Source organism: Mesoplodon densirostris, chromosome 5, assembly GCF_025265405.1.
Source record: "Mesoplodon densirostris isolate mMesDen1 chromosome 5, mMesDen1 primary haplotype, whole genome shotgun sequence".
Classification (NCBI taxonomy): domain Eukaryota; kingdom Metazoa; phylum Chordata; class Mammalia; order Artiodactyla; family Ziphiidae; genus Mesoplodon; species Mesoplodon densirostris.
The window spans coordinates 136800552-136824577 of record NC_082665.1 but is presented as its reverse complement, the minus strand read 5'-3'; the positions used below and the strand labels follow the sequence as shown (position 1 = coordinate 136824577).

Sequence of the window (24026 nt, the reverse complement as noted above, 5' to 3'; positions counted from 1 at the left end):
TTTTAAGGAGTGCAGTACTGGTGGCTGTTTGTTATTTTTTGTTTTTAATGAAAATCTTGTGTGCATCCTAATTTTTATATTAGCTCACACTGGACTACTGCCTTCAGTCCTAGGTCTCTGAATCGGTCTGATTGATACGATAACTTAATGTCAGTTAATACGGTTAAAGTTAAAATACACGACCAAGAGGTCTATGTTTGAATTCCATTTGAATTTTAAAAGGAATTCAAATTGTGGAATGATATATTCAGATTCTTGAAAAGATATGCATATATTTATGTAAACAGTCAAGCACACAAGAAGGAAAAAAGAAAACTGAGAAAATATAAAACTTTAATGATTATGAGATTTCTCTCTTGTCATATCTGCATTAGAAACTTTCTGTAGTGAATACGTATTTCTTCTATATTTTAAAAAAACAATCTTGAAAAGAAAATATACCCTAGACACAGTAGGGGTGTGTGTGAATGTGTGTGTTATTTTTAGCTCTTGAAGCTAAAATATTCTGAGGGGGCATTGAGAATAGTACCATACTGAGAGTGAGTTAATAGCAAGGCTTGGCACACAAAAGCTAGGATTTGGATCCTTGTTATTTTTGTTTTTGCTTATTATAGCTAAGCTAAACTCCTCTCATCTGATGGTTGGTATTTTGCTTTGCTGAACAAGTGAGGTCATGAGATGATTAGTCCATAACAGGGGCACCAGAAAATGATGACATTGATCATTTATTGTTTGGTTTTTAAGGACGAGGGAGTAATTTTAACAATAATATCTGTTATCGGTGGTGCTTTCTGAAAAATGATTATACTAGGAACAGAATGTTGACCTAGTATCTGTTCATCTTTTTGCGGTGGCTTATTACTGGAGCAATGCTTAACATGTGCATTTGAATTTCAGTTTTTTTTTTTTTTTTTTCCTTTTTGCGGTATGCGGGCCTCTCACTGCTGTGGCCTCTCCCGTTGCGGAGCACAGGCTCCGGACGCGCAGGCCCAGCGGCCATGGCTCACGGGCCCAGCCGCTCCACGGCATATGGGATCCTCCCAGACCGGGGCACGAACCCGTATCCCCTGCATCGGCAGGCGGACTCTCAACCACTGCGCCACCAGGGAGGCCCCTGAATTTCAGTTTTAAATAAGACACAATTAGAACAAGTGGTTTAGACCAAAACTTAGCAGTCATTAATTATCTCTGGGTACTGTTGTCAAGTAATTTTAGTAGTACTTAAAAAATAAAATCAAAACGCTCAATTTCTAATAGATGTTTAGTTTCTACTCTTACTTTTGTCAAGATAGGTTCCTTTAAAAATAAGAAGGGTGGAGAACCTGCTGCCGAAATAATGAGAAAACGGCACTGTGTGGAAATGTTTCAGTACGATGATTTCTTCTGAAATGCTGTTTCACTAATCCTTGGGGAAATTTGGCTGTGAGCATGCAATTATTACATTTTTATCCACAGAATGGGCTAAAGTTGGCATCACATTCTTCATGGTAGTCAAAGGCAACACATTGATTTAATTTGTGACCGTGTGGCAGATACTTTTGAAAAATTTGTGATTTTTTTTTTTAATGCTACGTTTTCTGTTTCCTCCCCAGTTTCCTACCTTTTGTCGCTCACTACTCTTTCTGATTCAGTTCTGAGGCATCTTGTGTTGGTTGGGGAGAGTAGAATAACTGAAGGTCCAGATGGTTGTCCAAGAGGCGGCCCCTCTTGTGTCCCCGGCAGGGGTGGGGGAGTGCAGGGCGGAACGCTGTCTGGGGCTGGCCTGCTGGGAAGGTCAGTCTTCGTACAGATTGACAGAAACAGAACACACCTTAGTTAGGCATGTTTGATCCCTGACTTGGAGCCAGAAAAATGTACCTTAAAAGAGCTGCGTTTGGGGGGATTTTGAATTCTTTTGGAGTAGAATTGTGATTTCTTTTTAAATTTATTTTTTAAACATTAATTTTATTAAAGTATAGTTGATTTACAAAGTTGTGTTAATTTCTGCTATACGCAAAGTGACTCAGTTATACGTACACATGTACATTCTCTTTCATATTCTTTTCCATTATGGTTTATCCCAGGAGATTGAATATCGTTCCCTGTGCTATATACAGTAGGACCTAGTTTATCTATTCTGTATATGTAATAGTTTGCATCCGCTAATCCTAAACCCCCAATCCATCCCATCTCCACCGTCCTCCCCCTTGGCAACCACAAGTCTGTTCTCTGTGTCTGGAATTGTGATTGCTTAAAGCGCTCACCTCCCCTGTTCTATCTCCTGCTTGTGCCTCTGATATTTTTTTATATGAGTGTGGGCATCTCTTCTCCTAGGTCAGGGGTCACAGAGGGACAAGGGGAAGAGCTGGCCGGCAAGGCATCCTTGCCAGCCCATGGGGCAGGCACATTACACTAGTTTGCATTACTTAAGGGCTTTGGGGTGGGTGTGCCTTTCTGAACAGTGCTTGCATACGTTTTCCAAAGCCATTTTTGTGTAATAGATGTTTGTTTTATAAGTACATCCTTAAGATAATCAGAAAGGAAGAAAAAGTTCTTACATTCATCGTAGCTGGAAATGGATTTTTTTTTTTTCTAAATGCAGAATGGACACAAATATCTACCAGGTATCTTCGAGAGCAGTTGGCCAAGATTTCCGACTTCTACCACCTGGCTTCCAGCGCGGGCGATGGCCCTGTCCCCGTGCCGCCCGATGTGGAGCAGGCAATGCGGCAGTGGGAGTACAACGAGAAGCTGGCATTCCACATGTTCCAGGTAACCTTCCCACGAAACTCAAAGGCTGCTAGCACGCTTTTAAGAGGAGAGCGAATTCCTTACAGTTTAGTGTTTGGGGGGGTCGTTAAATTATATCACTGTATGAACTAATACATTCAAAGAAAGCCATCTGACATATCTCACACTGAATTATATTAAAGGTAACACCTTTGCCCTGAGATGACAGCTTCCTATTATACATATTGATCGCCAGCTTTCAGTGATACCAGCTCTTTTAATGCTATTAATTGGTTTGTAATTGCGCTATTAAATGTAATCCTCCCAAGCCATTTACTTTGCAAAAACTGGAGGCATTAATTCAAAAAGATGTTTGTGCTGATGCCTCCTGTCTTATGGTAGATCTCCTTTAGAGCTTAGTTACTCCAATGAAGGGTCATCTTAATTTTGTTCAGCTGCAGTTTAAAATGCAGTTGAGAGGAGGGGTAAGGGCATTGAGGAAGGACTGAACTCCCATCCTGACACGCTGATGTACATCATATTGACCAGAAGAGGGCGCTTGTGCTGTTGTTTGCCTCGATTGATCTTTACTCCCGGCGTGGAGGAAGGACGAGTGTATTCAGCTGGAGTTGTGTTAGCAGCATAGACGTTCACGACCTGCTATCTTGATCAAAGAGGAAGGGGGTAGAAAGGATGTGTGGTTTCTAAAATTTCCCCCCTTAGAACTTTAATTACAGTTTCCAGGTGGTAAGCAACTTTTTCTAAGAGCTCGAAGTAGGAAACTTCCCCGGTCCTTTGGGAAGTAGCATTGTTAGTTTTAAATCAGTAAAAACAACTCTTAACCAATTCTAGTACCACTTAGCAGAAGACTACTTCGGTGCCTGCTCTGAGCTTTTATGACTTTTTTTGAGCTGAGGATTTAGTCTGCATCTTCGAAAAAAGTGTCTCTCAGCATACTTAGTATTTTTGGAAGGATTACTTTATGTATTCGGAACACTGAGATCAGTGTCTCCTTTTTGGAAGCAGTTAGGTAGGTCCTAAACGGATGAATCTAACTGGGACATTAATTTAAAAGTTCATCATATTTTAATTCACCTTATTCTGAAACATGAAACTGTCTCTAGTATGTACATGTGCAGGTGTGCATGTGCAGAGATAAGGGTACAGGTACATACCAAAAGCATCTTGAGGATGGACGTTATGTAGTCGTTGGAAGTCATGCTTATGAAGATACTTTTTCTTATGAACCTTGCCTTCACCATCTCTTAATTCTTCATGCAAGGTTCCATTTTATTTATTTCTTTAAATTAAAGTTTACTTTATTGGTCTGAAAATTATAAATTGCACTTTTTCTGTGGCTAACCTTTTAACTTTTTTTTGACTGTAAGCATTTAAAAAATAGAAATTAGCAATAAGTGAACACTTTGCTATCATGTCAATGTGGTGTCGCTGTAACGTTTTTTGTGTGTGTGTCTGTAGGTCATTCCTATGCAGTTTTTTTTTTTACATCTTTATTGGAGTATAATTGCTTTACAATGGTGTGTTAGTTTCTGCTTTATAACAAAGTGAATCAGTTATACATATACATATGTCCCCATATCTCTTCCCTCTTTCTGTAATGTTTTAAATATAGAAACTATAATTTAGCAGTATATTTTTACACAAATCATTGATAACCATGGTAGTGGACCACTGGTGATACGTAGATATGTCAGCATTGCTGGGAACAAAGTAGGACTTCATATTAACTACTAAGGTTGTTAACCAGAATGACCATAAAAGTTTAAGTGGCTTTCCCAGAAAACATAGCTTTTTGTTTCTATCTTGAAGATTCTTTTATGATGTGAATCATAATACAAGGTTATAATATGACATTAAATATGTGCGTGCATAGAATGCCATAAAGAATGTGTGTATTTATATGTACACACATAGGAAGACAATAGATGAAAGTGTTAACATTGCTTATGTTAAGAGGAGCTACACCAACCCTGTGAGGCATTTTGGAAATTTATGGGTATGTTGTTTTTTAGTGTAGTTATGTCAGAATATTTATACATTATTTTATTATAAATTCCTTTTATTTCTTTATATTACAGATAATTAGGCCATTATATTGACTTTTTTTTTTTTTTTTGCGGTACACGGGCCTCTCACTGTTGTGGCCTCTCCCGTTGTGGAGCACAGGCTCCAGACACTCAGGCTCAGTGGCCATGGCTCATGGGCCCAGCCGCTCCACGGCATGTGGGATCTTCCTGGACCAGGGCACGAACCTGTGTCCCCTGCATCGGCAGGCAGACTCTCAACCACTGCGCCACCAGGGAAGCCCTATACTGACTTTTAAGGTTATATTTCATAGGTAGGTTATGGTAGCTGAAATTCACTTTAGGATAGAGAAGGAGGCTACTAAGGGGCCTTGGGTCTGATAGGATTTCCAACTTCTGTTTTTGATACGATAGTACAATGGGTGTTTTTGTTCTTTGTAATTACTACCATTGGCCAAGTTTCCTCCTATGAATATGAGTTCATAGTACCCTAAAATCTAGCCAGGTATTTGACATGCCCTGGGAATCTGAAAGCTTCTGAATTTTCTTTCTTGTAGGAATTAATTTTTATCAATTTAGAATGAAGCAGGTATACAAAACCCAAAGAACAACAACAACAAAAAAAAACCCCTCCAATCAACCATACAGAACAGCACCAGTTCTTTGTTTTGTTTAGAATTTGAACTTTGATCAAGGAGACCATGTTTTACTACGACAACAAAAACAATAGCAAAATTACACTTAAGCATAAAGATAAGACTGCTCTTTTTTGAATTTTAGTTGGTTTTGTTTTAACATTATTAGTGTAATTTTTCTTTGTTCATTTAAGGAAGGAATGCTAGAAAAACATGAATATTTGACGTGGATCTTGGATGTGTTAGAAAAGATCAGACCAATGGATGATGATCTTCTTAAACTCTTATTACCACTAATGCTGCAGGTACAGTACATGTAACCCTGAGCCAATTGATTTTATGGGCAAGGAACGAGTCTGATGAGAATGATGTGGTAAGTGGAGGTGGAAGAGGAAATATTTTCTTTTTGAAATGGAAGGAGAAAAGGTCTTGATGCTCCAACACTTGAAGTGATAAGAGGCTTCTTGTAAGTTGTAGCAGTCATTTGCTGGGCCACGTGTCCCTTTCGAGTATTCTTACCCACATTGATTTCCCCCCTTCCCTGAGCTGAGCAAACAGCTCTTTAAATACTGTCTCCTTGTTCACACAGATTACTGTGAAAACAAAACAAATTGTCTCTTTGTAAGGATATAGAGGCTCTTCTACATTCTTTTGATATTCTTTGAGCCACTGGGGGTGGGAACTTCCTATTTTCATGATTGGCCTAAGATCTGTTAAAATTTAGGCTATCTGAATGAAATTTATTTTAAAAAAATTTCTTGGAAAGGTAGTTCATGCATTTGACAATTCCAGCAATATGACGGAGTATTGAGTTGAGAAGTCATTCTCTCTCTCACCCAGTACCCTCCCAGAGACCACACCGTACTGGTGCCCTGTGTCCTCCCTAAGATGTCCGTATCTGTGCTGTCCACTCTAGTAGCCGCTAGCCAGACGTGGCTCGTGAGCCCTTGATATGTGGCAAGTTCACATCGTGATGTGCTCTTGATTTAAAGTGCGCACCAGGCTTCAGACTTGATGTGGAAGAAGGAGTGTATAATATCTCATGAATACTTTCTGTGTTGAAATGATAGCATTTTACATTTAGGTATAGCCTAAGACATGACTGAAGTCCGGTGTCCTTGTGCTCCTCAGTATTCAGATGAGTTTGTCCAGTCGGCCTACCTGTCCCGCCGCCTTGCCTACTTCTGTGCCCGGCGTCTTGCGTTGCTGCTTAGCGATGGCCCCAACCTCCTTGCCGCCCACTCGCCCCACATGATGATAGGACCAAACAGCTCGGGCATCGGGGCCCCCAGTCCCGGCCCCCCCGGCCCTGGCATGAGCCCCGTGCAGCTGGCCTTCTCCGACTTTCTCTCCTGTGCACAGCACGGCCCCCTGGTTTATGGACTTAGTTGTATGTTGCAGGTAAGTCCTTGGCCCTTCCTGTTTTATGTTACCATTCAGTCCAGGAAACAACTGAGTTGGGAGTCTTCAAGATCCAAAAGGCTTAGCAGGCTCTGTTCAGCTGCCAAGCATCACTGCTTGAACATTTAGTAGCGTGTCAGCAGCTGGGCGGGTGCCTCCAGGAGTGAGATACAGCCTTGTCCTAGCTCTAGGAGCGCACAGGTCAGTGTTCATTCAGGTCACACTTCTCGGGCTCCTAATGTGTCCCGCCGTTTACTAAGGGGCTTTGGGACAGGGCTGGCTACGGAGTCACGGTCTGTACTCTGGTAGAGTTTACTGTTTTGTCCGGAAACAGGCTCATACAAGGGCAGTTTCCATGTTCTGTGACAAGGGACTGGTTGGTGGGGGATTGTTCAGAGGACTGAGTTGAGAAGTGGAACATCTAGGCCAACCTAGAATTCAGGGAGGTTTTCTGAAGGAAGTGACCCTGACCAGTGCGTATAATATGGGGTTAAAATGTTCCTGGCAGAAGGAGAGCGTGGGAAAAGGCCCAGAGGGTTGATCAGTCATCGTGTGTGCAGGTTGGTCTTCACAGAATACATAGAGTGTGAAATCTGTTGGGGGTCAGGGTGTAGAAGACCCCCTGTGTGCCTTCTGATTAGGATGTCACTGGAGGGTTTTATGTGGGGGAGTGACATGGTCAGTTGTGTGGTTGGTTAGATTGTTTTGGCCACAGTAGAGGGAAGATCTGTGGGAGTGGGGAGGTGGGGGAGAGAGAGACAAGGCAAAAAATAAGTTTGGACGAGTCGAGGTAAGCTCAGTTTTGGACTATCTTATCCCTTGTGATCTCCAAGTGGTTATGGTCAAGAGGTGGTTACATGTCTGATTCTGAAGACGTGGGCAGACAGGGCCAGGTGTGTGGATTTGGGTCACTCAGGGCCACTCGGCTGGTCAAGACCCTGAGTGGGGGGCGATTACCTAAAGAGTTGGTAGTGAGGGACGACCTGTGGACCCGAGCGGCACAAGTGGTTAAGAGGTAGCAGAGGGGAAGCTCTCAGAGGTGACCAGGAAAGTCTGGCCAGACTGCAGAGGGAAGAACGGTGGGGGAGAGTATTGCTATAAACAAAGATGACGAGAATAATATTGTCCTAATTCAACTGTAATGATATTAAGAGCGTTTATTATGTTCTAGGCACTGTTCTGAGTTGCAGCATAGATTGTGTCATTTAGTTCTCAGAGCCGTCCTATGGGAAAGGAGCCAATATTATTCCTGTAACAGGAATAATGAAACGGTGGCATAGGTCCCACAGCAAGTAAGTGGCGAAGCTGGAAATCACACCCAGCCTGGACCCGGAGTCCACACTCTTAACCACCATGCCAAACTGCCTCTCTAGGTACTGCAGGAAGTTGCCAGAAGGAGTTGGTGGTGGGCAGTGGCCAGTGGGTTGGGGATGTCTGATAAGAAGATGGCTGAGACTGTCGTTGACAACATGGTGGTCACTGATGATCAGTGAATGGTGAGAATCGTGCCTGTAAAGGGAAGAGATAGAGGTTCCTGCTAGGTGAATGGAGATTTTAAGAAAATTTGTTTTTTTAATGGACAGACTTGAACGTATTCCTAAGCTAAGGGCAAACTGGTAGAGAGCGAGTCTAAGATTAAGAGCAGAGAGGTGGGTGTTTGATGGGTCAGTGGCCCGGATATTGGCGGCTTCGGAATTCAGTGCACAGGCAAGGGCTCCCTCGTGGACAGGAGGCGAGAACCCCACACCCTCACGGATGGGACGGAGGAGATCGGGGTGTGGGCCAGCGGGGACAGATGCACTGGTGGGGTTCAGGGGCTGACGTTATTCACATCTGCCATCTGGTCTCCACGAAGATGTCTCCTGGGCCTCAGATTCTAGTTTTTTAATAATTAATTTTGCATTTTAGAAAAGAAACATTGCACTCATTCTCTAGGCTGATGCAGTTTGCGGTAGAGTGGCGTGATAGCATCATGGTGAAGACACCTTCTTTAGAATCATGACAGCCCCGAGTTTAGCCTCTTCTCTGCCACTTAGTGACTTGGACCTCGAGGCTCTGTTTTCCCATGTGTGGATGGGGGATGGCGACAGTTCTTACACTGTCGCTTCCAGGACGGTGTTCAGCACAGAGTGAGTGCTTACTTAAATAGGAGCTATGCTATTTAATCCACAGTTAGGAGGTAGTAGGATTAGCATAGTGGTTCCAGGCCTGTGTGCTGAAGTCACCTCGGGCCGGCTACTCATCTCCTCTGCGGCTCGTATTCCTCTTCGGTACAGTGGGGGGAATACCACTCCCTACCTCGTGAGGTTGTTGTGATGTATAAGTAAGATGGGCGTAGAAAGGGCAAGCGAGGCTGAGTAAAAAATGTCTACAGGGGTCCAAGGTCGGGGTAGGCAAGCTACAAGCTGTAGGCCAAGTCCAGCCTATAAACTAAGAACAGATTTTACATTTCAGTGCATTACTGAAACAAAAAGGAAGAGTATGTGACAGGGGCTATAGGTAGCCTGAAAGGTTTAAAACATTTACTAACTGGCTTTTTTGTGTGTGTGTGTGGTACGCGGGCCACTCACTGCTGTGGCCTCTCCCGTTGCGGAGCACAGGCTCCGGACGCGCAGGCTCAGCGGCCATGGCTCACAGGACCAGCTGCTCCGCGGCATGTGGGATCTTCCCGGACCGGGGCACGAACCCGTGTCCCCTGCATCGGCAGGCAGACTCTCAACCACTGGGCCACCAGGGAAGCCCCCTAACTGGCTTTTTATAGAAAAAGTTTGCCACCCGCCATCCAGCTTTACTGCCTGCCCGGCATTTATGAGGCTACTTATTGCACCATTATTTGAGAGATTAAAAAAAAAAAAAAGCTTTTTAGCTTTTACAACCTTAGAAATTACATATTCTAATTCCATTTCATTTTTTTAATTGCATGAAATAAATTGAAGTGACAATTTTAAAATGACAATTATTGCATTTTTTAAGTTTCCTAGGTTTTAGATTATAATGTTCCTTAATTTCTCAATAGGTGTTATTTCCTCCTATTCAAAAGAATAATTCTATCTTAGCTTTTTGTCTCATCACTTGAAAAGTTGAGAATGGGGTAAGACATTCATATTTTAAACTCAGTGGTTGGAAACTGTAATTTGCTTATGACCCTTAAGCTGTTGTGATTCTCTTCTCCTTCCTCTAAACGTCTGGATTTTCCTGCTTTATTTCCAGACTGTTACTCTCTGTTGCCCAAGTGCCTTGGTGTGGAACTACTCCACAAATGACAATAAGAGCGCGAACCCGGGCTCGCCCCTGGACCTGCTGCAGGTGGCCCCCTCCAGCCTCCCCATGCCGGGCGGGAACACGGCTTTCAACCAGCAGGTAGACTTGCTGTTACAGTGGTTTGTTGGGTGTTTTCATTCTTGGGAGGCATCACAGCACAGTGGGCTAAGCCTGGATTGCAGCAAACTCAGGTTCTTGGGGGCTGTTCCCAGCTCTGCCGCCATCTCTCCAAGTGACCTTGGGGAAGTCAGTAGCCCCTTTGAACTGCAGAAGTTTGTCACATTGCTCCTTTTCTTCTCACCCTCTTGCTGGGCTGTTCTTGTGGACAGTTCTGCCCCCCAGACAGTAATTACGGTGGTGGTTCTAATACGTGACCACAACATCCAGAGTTAGTAGTCTGTATATTAGTATAGTCATACACTATAGAGTTAGGAGTCTGGATATTTAGTAACTGTTATATGTTTTTATTAGGGCTGGGTTATTTGGTTCAAAGACTGAAGAAACTTGAACCACAGGACCATGACAAATATTTAGAACAAGAGCTCTGTTTTTTTGTTTTTTTGTTTTTAAACCAAGCAGTTTTCTTAAATTAATAAAGCCTGGCCAGTTGCTTTCATACACAGAAGAATGGCCCAAAGATGGTATTTTAGAACTTTTACCTTTCTGTCTGATGTCCTGAAAATATTTCACTTGTAAAGATTTTTTTGGCAAGCATTTATTTTTGTGAGTATTTATTATCGAAAACTGGCATTGAATCAGCACTTGTAAATTTTAAAATGCACTCCTTGGGCAGCAGGCTGAATTTCCTACAGTGCAATCGAGATTGTAGCTCACTGGAGGATGCTCTGCTCGTGTGGAAAAACCTGACGTGATTTAGACAGCCATTGTGGCTTTCCAAGCACAAGTTAATTAGAAGTGATTATCTTTCAGGTTCGGGCAAGGATTTATGAGGTAGAACAGCAGATCAAACAAAGAGGCCGTGCAGTGGAAGTTCGGTGGTCTTTTGACAAGTGCCAAGAGTCAACAGCAGGTACAGAACACAACAGAAGAAGGGGTGCTTTGGAACGCTGGACTTTTTGCCGTGTTTCTGATTCTTGTAAATCAGTCCTCACTCTGAACAAGGATGCTTTTGGACTTAGCCCCCTAGTGCATTTTGAGGACGTTCGTCAGTCTATGCCCTTTAGATCCTGGCTGTCTAGAATGTCAGGTTTGATTTTGTTGGCAATTCTTTTATGCTGAGAATGATAATGTCTTAAAATTCCCTTTGTCCCACATAATGATGACTTTGTACTATGCTATTCTGGCTTTGTTTGGCCCTCCTTAACTGCATGCTTAATTTCTGCACCTAGGGGTGACCATTAGTCGGGTTTTGCACACGTTGGAGGTGTTGGATCGACACTGTTTTGACCGAACTGATTCCAGCAATTCAATGGAGACACTTTATCATAAGATTTTCTGGGCAAACCAAAACAAAGATAACCAAGAGGTAGAGTTAATATTTCTTTTCTTCTTTTCACCTTTTATTTTCTTAGTATATTTTCTTCTTTTTTATTCACTGAATTCTGACAAAGCCTTTTCTGTGAAATGTAATATCTTATGAAGGCGTCTACACCCTGAAATCATTCTATTGTTGGACTACAATAACTCAGCATTATTAAAATGAACTGTCCCCCGGGCTGGTCTATCTAAGTATATTGGTTGAAAAGATTTTTCTTAGCCCTTTTATCATCACTCCCCATCATTTTAGTTTTAGCAGAATATCCTTCATCTAGTGATTGGATTTTATATAATGGTTTGGTTTTAATTTAAGGGGAATGTGTTCTAATATTTAGCGTGTCAGAGAGCAGTGAATGAATTGTTGTGGTCACAGTCTTTGAAAAATCTGTAGACAATGTATTTAGACAGGATTCTCCAGAGAAACAGAACCAATAGGGGGAAAAATTATATATATATATATATATATATATATATAGTATAAAAGCAAGGGAGAAGTTTATTTATTTTAAGGAATTGGCTCACGTGATTGTAGGGGTTGGCAAGTCTGAAATGTGCAGGGTAGGCCAGTAGGCTGGAGACACAGGGAACCTTCTCTTTCTTTGGTTTTTTTTTCCTCTTAAGGCCTTCAACTGATTGGATGAGGCCCACCCACATTATGGAGGATAATCTGCTTTACTCAGAGTTTACTGATTTAAACGTTATTCACGTTTTATTAAAAAAAAAAAAAAAACCTTCACAGTACCATCTAGACTGGAGTTTGACCAGAAAACTGGGAACCATAGCCTAGCCAAGTGACACATAAAATTAAGCATCACAGACAATTTTTATTTTATGCTTTCCTAGCAGTGTCTCATTATTGAACTGCTCTATTAGGACAGAATTTTCAGTAATGTTTTCTCAACCTTATTTTGGGAGAAATAAAAATTTTCTCTTCCTTTCACAATGGAAAGCATGTATGGTATATCCAAGTTGTGGAGGCATCAGGAATGCAGAGGTAAGTTTTAACACATGGTGCCCATCTTGAAGGAACACTTAATTTAACTTAATTGTTTGAAGTATAGTTGATTTACAATATTAGACTCAGGTATACAGTATAGTGATTCAGTATTTTTATACATTATACTCTATTTAAAGTTATTGCAAAATAATGGCTATATTTCCCTGTGCTGTATGAAGGAACACTGTATAGTTAACTGATTATAAATATCTTTGATTTTCATACTCGCCCTTGAGAACGCATAGGTGGAAAGAAGAGGTAAAACAACAACCAAAAACCTTTCCTTATCCCACCTTCATGTGAACCTGATGTGAATTTGTTCCAGGCTATTCTTCTTTTTAAAATAATTTGTGAGTCAGCACCTTGCATCTCAAAGATAAGGTTCAAGACCATGGATGCCAAGGAGGAGGTCGGCATATTGAGAGTGAGGTACAGACCGAGTGTGTTTTCTAATTCCTTGTGAGTGAGTCTCAGTAGAGATGCCTCAGTATCTCTGTAGAGCACACTGATGATAAGTCTACCTAATTCTCTGCTTACTGAGGCGGGTTAGAGTGTTGCTGTGTCCTTCTGGGACAGAGACCTGAAAGTCTCTCTCTTGGTAATAAAGACTTTTTCTTAGCTAAAAGGTCTCAACAGTACTAAGTTTTTTTTTAATACATAGAGGTGAGCTCTCTGGAAGGACAGCAGGGACAGCTGAAATTCCAGGTGTCCTTTTGGATCGCTGAGCTCTCTACCCTAGTGCTGAGTCAAGACGGCATGGTTCCCTGGTGGGAGTTTTACCAAAATCCCTAACGTTGACTTGTTCTAGATTTGCGCTACATGGCTCTCCATTCAGTATAGCGTGAGATGTGGTGGGTTGCTGTGGACGGGACACCGAAAGGGTGGAGCCCAGGTGCCTGGGAAAGGGGCTGTGCTTTCTGAACAGGGCAGCCTATCTCGGCTTCTGCTTGATTTTGTAGACCCACTGTTGCCTGATCGTCCCGTGTTTCGGGAGAACCTGGATGTGGGGATCTGTATGTAAACTCTCCCAATCTTAAACCACCGTGCCGGCCAAGCCATATGTCTTGTGGGCCGTGTTTGCTCAGTTGCCTGTCACGTTCCAGCTCCTGCTACGTGTTTTATGCAGCACTGACTCGGGTAGCTTCCTGTTCAGTGTCTTAGAACCACTTGTGCTGTGCGTGCTAGAGGTGGAGGAGCCCGATACCCACGCGAGGGGGTTACTTCGGGGCCGTGAGGACCTCCTGATTCCAAGCCCTGCCTGAGTCTGTCACGTGTGACCCACAGGCAGGGGTTGTGTTGCTGACCTCACCTCTGAGCAGCAGGGTCGGGAGGTGCCCCCTTCAACTTCCAGAGCCCCCAGACCGCTTCCTTCCGCTTGGCTTCTCCCCTCGTTTATGTCGGGCTTGGGGGGAGAAGCAGCTGCAGCTGCGTCTTGGGGTGCCCTGAGGACATGGATAGAGGAGGGAGAGTCAAAAGGAGGCCTTTTCCCTTCTCTCTGTGGTGCCCGAGGAAGCAGACTTTCTCCTGAGTAATGACAAGGCCAAACCAGCTGCAATGGCCGAAGCTGGTCAGAACAGCGGCAGATGTGCATTTCCTCTTCCCCTGCTGTTAAATCCAGCTCCCTGGACAGGTGTGATGAGTTCACATGGGTGTTTTTGAATGGAGAGTCCAGAACAGGCCTTCTTTCAGCTCTGGTCTGGGCCAGCTCCGCATCAGTGCGGCTGCAGGACTCTACCCACAAGGCAGAAGCTCCGTGTCTTTTCTGTCACGGCTGTGCTTTGTTCCGTGTCTCTTCCTGTGAGCCGAGGGCTGCACAGCCCCAGGGCAGCTTCCTCCTGCTCACCGGCACGCCACCAGCCTTCAGCACCGCGCCAAGGCCCAGCAAGCCCTCGGGAGATGTTTAATTGGTTTTTTGGGTGCTCATAAAAAGGCTGCTGGGACTATGAACAGGAAGCGGCAACCCCTCTGAAAGATTTGGCTGGGAGGCTCAGGGTGAGGGCAGTGATGAGGTCTATTCAGTATGTCGGTTTTACCGGTGGCTCAGGTTCAGACGCACAAGAGGTACGTGCAGGTGCAGGTGGGTGGGCGGCTGACAGGAGAGCTCTCAGCTGGCGAGTCAGCAGGTTAGTGCATGTATTTGGTGGCATCACGGACAATTCACTCAGCTTGATGAGTCTCAGTTTCTTCATTTGTAAAATGGGCATTCTGTCTGCTGATGATGGGAAAATGGCACGAAACCATATGGATGAAACATTTCAATATTTATAGCTTGTAAATGGGTACTCAGTAAACACTAGCTGCTGTCCTTCCAGACTGATGGATTTAGGGAGACCGTGAAAGACAGATGGAAGGAATATGATCCCTTGGGACTTCCGTGGGGGGGGGGGGGAGAGAAAGAGACAGAGAGAGAGAGAGAGAGAGAGAGAGAGAGAGACACACACACACACACACACACACACCTCTACCCGTTGCACAGTCTGCTAATCCATAAAGCACAGCCTGGATCTATCAGGCTTTTTACGTCCTTGGATTTTCATGAAGGCTCTGCCCTCAGTGGGGAAGCAGTTGGACGGGGTTGGCTCGCCCTGGTGAGGTGGCTGAGTACCATGTTGTCAGAGAGAGCGCGCTCATTTCAATGTTTCGGGTGTTTTTGTGTTTTGTTTTTTTTTTAATGTTGTTTAAGAAAAAGTCACTTTTTAAAACCGGGACTCAAGATAGGAGGGTCAGATGAGGCAAAAGTCAAGCGAACTAGGAAAACACGCACGTATGGCTTCCCGTCAAGGTGCCGTGTGCTGGAGTGTTACAACAGTCATTGTGAGTCTTGATCATGGCCCAGCCGGAGCTTATTGTGCCCCAGAAGTTACCCACTTTCCTACTGGACACCCAAAGGAAGAAGCGTTGCTCATCTTTTACAGTTACTGTTTTCTTCTTTCTTAAACTAAATCTATTAGTACAAGGGCAGTTATATTAATATAGCTGCGGGAGAAAGTGGTGTGGCCAGACACCTAGACTTTGCTGTTATCGAGGAGGGCCAGTAATGAATCCGTTTAGATGGGGGTGGGCCTCTCGGTTTGTTTGTGTGTTGTTTTCCTTCTTCAGCCTTTTCTTGAGTACTTCTTTGCCGCTAGGCCCTGTTGTAAGAAATTTTCCATGGCTGATGAGACACACGTTTAAAAAAAATTTTTTTTTATTCTTCTATTTTACAGATGAGGAAATCAAGGCTTAGAGAGGTTGAGTAAATAGCCTAAGCTCATACCCGACTCTTTGGTGGGCGAATAGGGATTGGAGTCCTAAATGGTCCCAGAACAACATTCTTGACTAGTACATTCTATTTCTTGTGCTGCTTCTTTAAAAAGTCATTTTATTTTAGTTACCTGTAGCTGAACAAACAAGTGTCAGATGTAATTTTGGAAAAAGGAGGGAAAAACCTTTATAATTGCCGTGAACAGTTTCCACATTGATATGGGCATACTGATTTGCAGTCATAACCTCTAACTGATTTTTAAAAGCATGGCAATTTTAATGTAGTACTTACCTTAGAAAATCTTCAAGTTGAGAAATCTGGCCTTTGTAGGATATCACAAGCTTGAGGCCAGTTCAGCCCTGGATTTGGATCCTGGCTTTGTTGTAGAGTAGCTGGATGGGGCCCCAAGCTGGTTACTTACCTCCCTCAGTGCCATGACCTTACTAACAGAATCCACTTCATATGGTGGCATATGGTAAACGTCTAGTAAATGCCAATTGTTCTGTTCTTGGCTGGGCAACTTTGGATGTCAAGTGATTTGAACCTAGCACCATGTTTTAGAAATTTATGTTTCCCTTCTTCTCATCTGTGTATTTCTTTCATTTGTCGCAAGAGGAAAGCAGTAAAGTTTATTGTACCATACAGTGATGACTTTTGGAAATTAAGTCTAGTGTTTTAATTATTTTCAGTTTGAGAGACATGGCACTTTTCATGGACTTGGAGGGGTTTACTTTGTGATTCTAATTCATCTCATAAATGACTACTGTTATCATGCAGTTATGTATTTCTCAAAACTATTTTCTTCATTCGTGTTACTATTATTTAAATGTTGATGATTTAACTGAGGGATAGCAAATTAATTTTTTGGCAGAGGGCAAATTAATGACAGTTGATTTAAATACTCAGCAATTGTTTTAATTTTCTTATCTTCCTCCTGTCTTCTCAGAACTTGGAGTTCTTCTATTTTTAACTGCTGCATTAAAGAGAAAAAAAAAGGGAAGTCTTTTTTGCTTTCAGGGTGCAGGTTTTGTTTCTCAGATGTCACAAGACCTAAAGACTAGCTAGCAACATTGATTCTAAGGTTGTGAGACCAGGAAACTGCCCTTTCCCTCATCAAAAATCAGCTTTCTCAAATATCTTTTGGAAATAGACACATGGAAACATTTGTATGTATAAAGATTTTTTTTAAATGAATGCATATTTATATTTAAATAATAAATCTTCTGAATGTGTGGTTAATAATCTTATTAGGCTGATTGCCTTATATGGTGATTCTGACTGTTAGAAATACTGTTCCTGACTGTGTACCACAGGCTTACACTCTGTTAACAGTTCAGAACAATTGTTGCCTTATGCAATTCTTGAAATTCATCCAGATCGCCATAATGTGCTTCAGGTTGCAAACCATGTGACTTGCTAATATCACTGCTCTGTGTATTATCCCATATTATTTATTGGTGCTGTAATATGAATAATGTTTTTGTCCAGATATGACCATTTTGTTTAATGTTGACTAAGAGTGATTAATTACATTTGTAAACATGTCCTTTTAGTCTCAGATTAAAAAGCTATTGAAAAGCTTTATTCAGTATCTGATTTCAAGTCCTTTTTGTTTGCTGTTGCTTACAGTAATGAGTCATTGATTTTTTTCCCCATCCCTTTTATGGTACTGTTTTATAATGTATATTAAGAAATTTCTTATTTTAAAATAGCAAACAACCTCACCAAGTACCTTCTAAATTTCTGAAGGAAAGCTGCTTCTCAGGCCAATTATTTTTCCTTCTTTGTTAAAGAATAGACCTGTGGTTAGTTTCTAGAGATCATTAGGTTATTGAGTGATTCAATAAGAAATGAATTAGACTTAATCTATTTAAATAGTTTGTGCCCACCCTCTCCTAGGAAAGAAAAATGTAACAAATCCCCCTTATGACGGGAATCTTTCTTTGCATTTGGAATATCTTTATTATAGATATAGGTAGCACCATTAATGATGATGATTTGCAGCGGAGTTAATAATGATTTTAGTATGTTGCCACTATGGGTGGATCCCACGTTCCTGAGGCCAGATGACTGTGCTGGTAGTTGAAGGATCTTACTGGTTTTTGAATTTTGGGTCCATCCATCCTCTCTCACTTGTTTTCATTATAGAAGTTATTTCTTCTTGTGATTTCTTTTTTTTTTTTAACATCTTTATTGGAGTATAATTGCTTTACAATGTGTGTTAGTTTCTGCTGTATAACAAAGTGAATCAGCTATACATATACATATATATGTATACATATATATATACGTATACATATATATATATACATATATATATATATGTGCTGCCGAAGCGAACACTCTTCTTGTGATTTCTGTACACATAGTACATGAATACATTTTTGATATCAAGAAGTCCCTTTCAGCCCACAACTTGGACCTCCTGTCCCACCCTTCTGCCCAGAAGGGGGGGCATTTTGGCATGCGTCCCCGCTGTGGAGGCAGATAGCTTAGATTTGACTCTTAGGTCTGTGACCTAGTATCTTTGAGACATTTAACCAGTTATTTAACCTTTGGCCTCAGTTTGCTCAACAATCATAGGATTGTTGTGAAAGCAGTAGAGCAGGGCAGACCGTATAACAAAACACCCGTTATATACACAAGCAGTAACCACGGTGCATTTTGGTCCATATCTTTTGAATACTTTCCTGGGCATTTATGTACTTGTATGTGAACACTTAACAACTAGGTTGGGGGACATAAATGGGATAGCTTCCTACAGAATATTCTGCAGGGTTTTTCTGTTTTTGTTTTTTTCATGACTGCTTAGTATTTTCATCACTTTTTAGTTGTCTGTTTTCTTCTAGTCATGATGTTTTTCAATTCTTTGGGTTGCTGGGAGGAGAAAATCATTTTAGGCACACTGTAGTAATCTTGCCATATCCATTCAAGTATTTATGTTTATTTCCATTGGCTCAGTCTTTCAGAATGATGCTAAATAAAGGTTTTGTGGCCAGCATCCATCCATGACTCATTAAGTTAGGAATGGGAACATTTCTAGTGTTTTATACTTAATCAACTGTTAGATTAAATCAGTTATTTTTCCTTTTTCTAAATGAATAAGTTTATTTATTTATTTATCTGTCTGTCTTTGGCTGCATTGGGTCTTCATTGCTGTGTGTGGGCTTTCTCTAGTTGTGGTGAGCGGGGGCTACTCTTCGTTGTGGTGCGCAGGCTTCTCATTGCGGTGGCTTTTCTTGTTGCGGAGCACAGGCTCTAGGTGTGTGGGCTTCAGTAGTTGTGGCACGCGGGCTCAGTAGTTGTGGCTCACAGGCTGTAGAGCGCAGGTTCAGTAGTTGTGGCACACGGGCTTAGTTGCTCCGCGGGCATGTGGGATCTTCCCAGACCAGGGCTCAAACCCGTGTCCCCTGCGTTGGCAGGTGGATTCTTAACCACTGCACCACCAGGGAAGTCCCCTATTTTTCCATATTAAGTAAGTGCATGTGTGTGTCAGGGGTGGGGAACAAATCGTAAATCCCCTCCCCCCCCACCATCCACCTTGTTTTTACCTTTGGTTTCATGTAACACTGTATTATTGCTTTTACTCTTTGATTAATGATATCTGTTGAATCTACTATGTGCCAGGCACTGTGGTAGATACTGAAAATAAAACCATGGAAAAGACAGATCCCTGCTTTGTACAAGCATCTGATCTAGCAAGTGTCAGAGGAGGAATGAAATCTTTGGTAATTCACTCCTGTGGTTTCATTTTCTGCATGTCAATTAGGTTAGAGGTCTGGGTCATCCCTAGAGAAGTACAAGTCAGGGCCAGAACAGCGGGGAGCAGTGGTTGGTTGGAGTGGGCTGGGAGGCAGGCTTCCTGGGGTGCATGTGAGCCCCTTGGGAGACTTCCATGTAATCATGATGTTCCTGTGCTTCCACTGATCTTGATTCACCCAAGATGGGAGCAACAGAAAAAATTAGGTATCCCGGTCCTGCTACTTTTGACCTCTGTGCCCTGGGCCATCTTACTTAACTTCTGAACCTCAGTTTTCTCACCTGTAAAATGGGAATCACAGCACCTCCTTAAAATTTGTTGTTGAGATTAGAGATGATGTATGTAAAACACCCAGTATCTGCTCAGTAAATATTTTCGGTTATTACTCCTGCTATCACTGTGGTTGAAAATTTACAGTTGTTAATATTATTATTGCCATGATTACATTTTAATTTCTGTCAGGGCTAGACCCCACATTCCTTTTTTTTTAAAAATTTATTTATTTATGGCTGCGTTGGGTCTTCGTTGCTGTGTGTGGGCTTTCTCTAGTTGTGGCAAGCGGGGGCTACTCTTCGTTGTGGTGCATGGGCTTCTCATTGCAGTGGCTTCTCTTGTGGCGGAGCACGGGCTCTAGGTGCACGGACTTCAGTAGTTGTGGCTCACGGGCTCTAGAGCGCAGGCTCAGTAGTTGTGGCGCACAGGCTTAGTTGCTCCGCGGCATGTGGGATCTTCCCAGACGAGGGCTCGAACCCGTGTCCCCTGCATTGGCCCACGGATTCTTAGCCACTGAACCACCAGGGAAGTCCAGCCCCACATTCTTGACCCCCTAGTTTGGGGCTTTTTCTGTGACCTTAACTTTATGTGTCATGGCTCTCTGTCTCACTCCTGTTCTTGTTTATCCATTTGCCTGTGTGTAGTTAGAGGCTAGGGGGGTGCGTGCTATGTATTTTCAACAACTTCTTACTGTCTGTCAAAGTACCAGTATGAAAAGCTGTCTGTTACTTCCCATGAAGACTCCAACTCTGGCTTGTAGTGTTTGGGAAGATGAAGTACTTTTCTTTAATAGTTGAGAGGGTGTGTTTCCCTTTCCTAATGGATATTTAAAGCCAGTAGCCATGAAGCTATGTTGTGAAAGATGCATATTACATGGAAATAAATATTATTGCACAAGGGAGAAGAATACTTTGTTGCTCTGAGCACCCAGAGTAGAGGCGGAAGAGCAAAGAGAAGCTCGGGGCCATCGCGTACTCTTGGGGAGGGTCAAGATCACCTTCCAGGTTCTTTGAACACAGTGTAGCTCTACTTATTTAGTTCATTTCCCAAGATTTATCTTGTGGCAAGGGTTCCATTAATTAGTTGAGTGATCTTGGGCAAGTTATTTAACATCTCTATGCCTTGGTTTCCTTATTTGTAAAATGAGGATAATCATAATAACTAGCTCATAGGTAGTGAAGATCAAAAGAAATAATTCTGGAAACACATCGTAGTGTCTGACTGTAAACTGAGTAAACACTCAATAATAAATGTTAATTCTTTTTGTTACTAGCACCTGAAAATTTGCCATCGTTATCTTTGTTAGTGATTTTGAGAGTGATTAAGCCCATACCAAGTTATTTTTCATTTTAAATTTTCATTAGAGGCGACTGAAAGGTTTACATTTAAGGTCAAGTATTGATACTTTCCATTTTTTGTTTTGTCTGCTTTGGCCAGTTAAAAGTGCTAAGACTGGGCTTCCCTGGTGGCGCAGTGGTTGAGAGTCCGCCTGCCAATGCAGGGGACGTGGGTTCGTGCCCCGGTCTGGGAGGATCCCACATGCCACAGAGCGGCTGGGCCCCTGAGCCATGGCCCCTGAGCCATGGCCGCTAAGCCTGCGCATCCGGAGCCTGTGCTCCACAATGGGAGAGGCCACAACAGTGAGAGGCCCGCGTACCGCAAAAAAAAAAAAGTGCTAAGACTTTAGTAATGACTAGAATAAGCAATACATATTGCAGAAAACCTGTTCTGAAAATCGATATTTGATCAGAATAGAAACAGACAATTTCATTTGGTCAGGGCTAGTCTCTTTATCATCCAGAATATTTTACAAGACTGAGCAGAGAGCAGTGCATGTAATGAGTACCTGATAGAGTGATTTTTTTTTCTTGTGTTCAAAGAATTGCCTAAAGTCTTCACTGCCCATCAAAGGCCCAACTCCAGAATGTCGCATTGAAGCTGAGAGGATGGGGCACTACAATTAGTAACCCCCTCCTTGCACCACTTGGGGCAGGAGGAGCAGTAGTACCCCCAGAAGAAGTAAGGGTGCTGTTCCCGGAAGAAGGGAGGAATGGTGGGCGGACAGAGAGCAGACCTTGTCTGAGGTCTGAGAACTTCTCTTCTTGAGAGGATTTGAGCTTTGCTGGTAATCGTGCACCTCTGACTTCCCCTCTCCTGTGTTCCGTTACAAGCCTGTCTTATCTGCCTCTCCTACTTATGCAACTTTAGTTAGATATTGAAATATTGCTCTTTTCCTGAAGAAAAATAGAAATAAAAACAAAACCACCATCACAAAAATTTCCATGGTTCCACTGCTGAAGACAGATTCTCTGGCCTGTGAATCATCTGTGTGGACCTTTCTCTCCCTGTAAGGTCACCTGGTTTTCTCTGATTTGATCCTTTAGGTGACTGTTTAAAATTTCAGAGGGAAACTCTGTCAGTTTTGGGAGCTGGGAGGGGGTGAGTATCTTGGTATCAGGCTTCACTGATGCCTAGAGGACTCATATCATTTTACTTTAAGATAATTTCCTTGAGCTATAATCTCAGAGATTGAATTCTTGAAGCCAATAATGGGAACATTTTAAAGACTCTTGTTATATGGTAGACATTTCATCCAAAAGGGAAATACCACCTTTTATTCCTACAAAGTAATACATGAGACTGTTTATATCTAATGCCTAGAAGAGGGCCTGGTGGCAATACATATTTATTGATGAATTAATAAGTGAATGTATTAATGAGGCTACTACCTAGTTCGTAGTACTCTTCTTCCATGAGTTATCATTAAACTCTTTTCCCTGGATTTTTAATACTGTATTGTAGCCTTCCTCTATTTGCCATATAAACAGCAGGCCTCTGCCCCTGTAATTCCTTGAACCTCAACACTACTTTCTGTGTGTTTGTTTAAAACTTCTTCGAATTAACTTCCTATCGCTGCTGTAACAAGTTATCAGAAATTTAGTGGCTTAAAACAGCACAGATTTATTCTCTTATGGTTCTGGAGGTTATGATCTTACTGGGCCCTAATCAAAGGGTCAGTTGGGCTGCGTTCCTTCTGCAGGCTCTAGGGGAGAATTTGTTTCCTTGCATTTCCAGCTTCTAGAGATCACCTGCATTCCTTATCTTGTGTCCTCTTGCTCCATCTTCAAAGTCAACAGTGTGGCATCTTCAAATCTCTCCCTGCCTCTGACTCCTGTTTCCGTCGTCGCATGTCTTCCTCTGACTCTCCTGCCTTCCCTTTCCCTTACAAGCTCCACTGTGATTACATTGGGCCCACCCAAATAATGCAGGGTAATCGCCTCTTCTCAAGACCCTTGTCTCAATCACAACTACTACACAGTCCCCTTTTGTCATTTATAGTAACATATCCACAGGTCCTGAGATGAGGATGTGTACATCTTTGGGGTGGGGGAGGGAGATTATTCTGCCTACCATATACTTATTTCTCCTTTTGCTCAGCCAGTTTTTGTTTGTTTTTTAAATTCCATTTTTTTCCTCCCGTCTCTCTCTCTCTCTCTTTTTTTTGGAGGCTTGTGGGATCTTAGTCCCCCAACCAGAATTTGAACCCAAGCCCCGCCAGTGAAAGCACTGAGTCCTAACCACTGGACCGCCAGGGAATTCCCTGTGCGTCTCAGTTTTGAAATTTAATTCATTCCTCAAAATTTTTCTTGAAAGCCACCTTCTAAAAGAAATATCTAATAATTCCCTTCAGTCCTCTCTGCTCCTGTTAAATGTTGTTGGCTTTCTGCAATAATATTCGTTTTCTTTTTTTATGTGTCCAAATTACTTATATACATGTATGTATTTGTATACATGTATGTCTGTCCCACTTAATTGCCATCTCGTGGAAGGCAGGGGCCTATATTTAGTTCATATCTTGAGCTGCTAAATTACCTCAAATTTTTACCTTGAAGTTATTTTGTTTTAAAATAATATTTATTAAATTCCACTCTACAGTTATTGGTTGCCTTAAAGAAAGGGAGTTTAATATTTTTAGACATCTCTTTACAGGATGAGAATGCGTTTCAACTTCCATATTTGAAGTCATGGTGTCCTTTGGACAGTTATTCGAATTAATTTGTAAGATAGCATCTGGCAGACAAATGGAAGCCATCCTCTAATAATTTTCTAAAAATTATCTAGAGCAGGGCAGTGGCAGGGCTCTGGGTGGTGGGGTATGAGGCATCTGTGCGTGGTTGTCTGTCTATATGCCTCTTGAACGTGT

At 42.3% G+C, this 24026-nt stretch overlaps 1 protein-coding gene across 2 annotated transcripts in view; it reads left to right on the top strand.

The window, feature by feature from the left end:
- Nucleotides 1-24026, top strand: part of MED12L (mediator complex subunit 12L) — a 318889-nt gene that overhangs the window by 61433 nt on the left and 233430 nt on the right. For both annotated transcript variants that reach the window (XM_060100193.1, XM_060100192.1), the window contains exons 5-10: nucleotides 2582-2751; nucleotides 5584-5694; nucleotides 6521-6790; nucleotides 10001-10150; nucleotides 10982-11081; nucleotides 11401-11537. In XM_060100193.1, the coding sequence (XP_059956176.1) occupies nucleotides 2582-2751; nucleotides 5584-5694; nucleotides 6521-6790; nucleotides 10001-10150; nucleotides 10982-11081; nucleotides 11401-11537 (938 nt within the window). The remainder of the gene's footprint in view (nucleotides 1-2581; nucleotides 2752-5583; nucleotides 5695-6520; nucleotides 6791-10000; nucleotides 10151-10981; nucleotides 11082-11400; nucleotides 11538-24026) is intronic.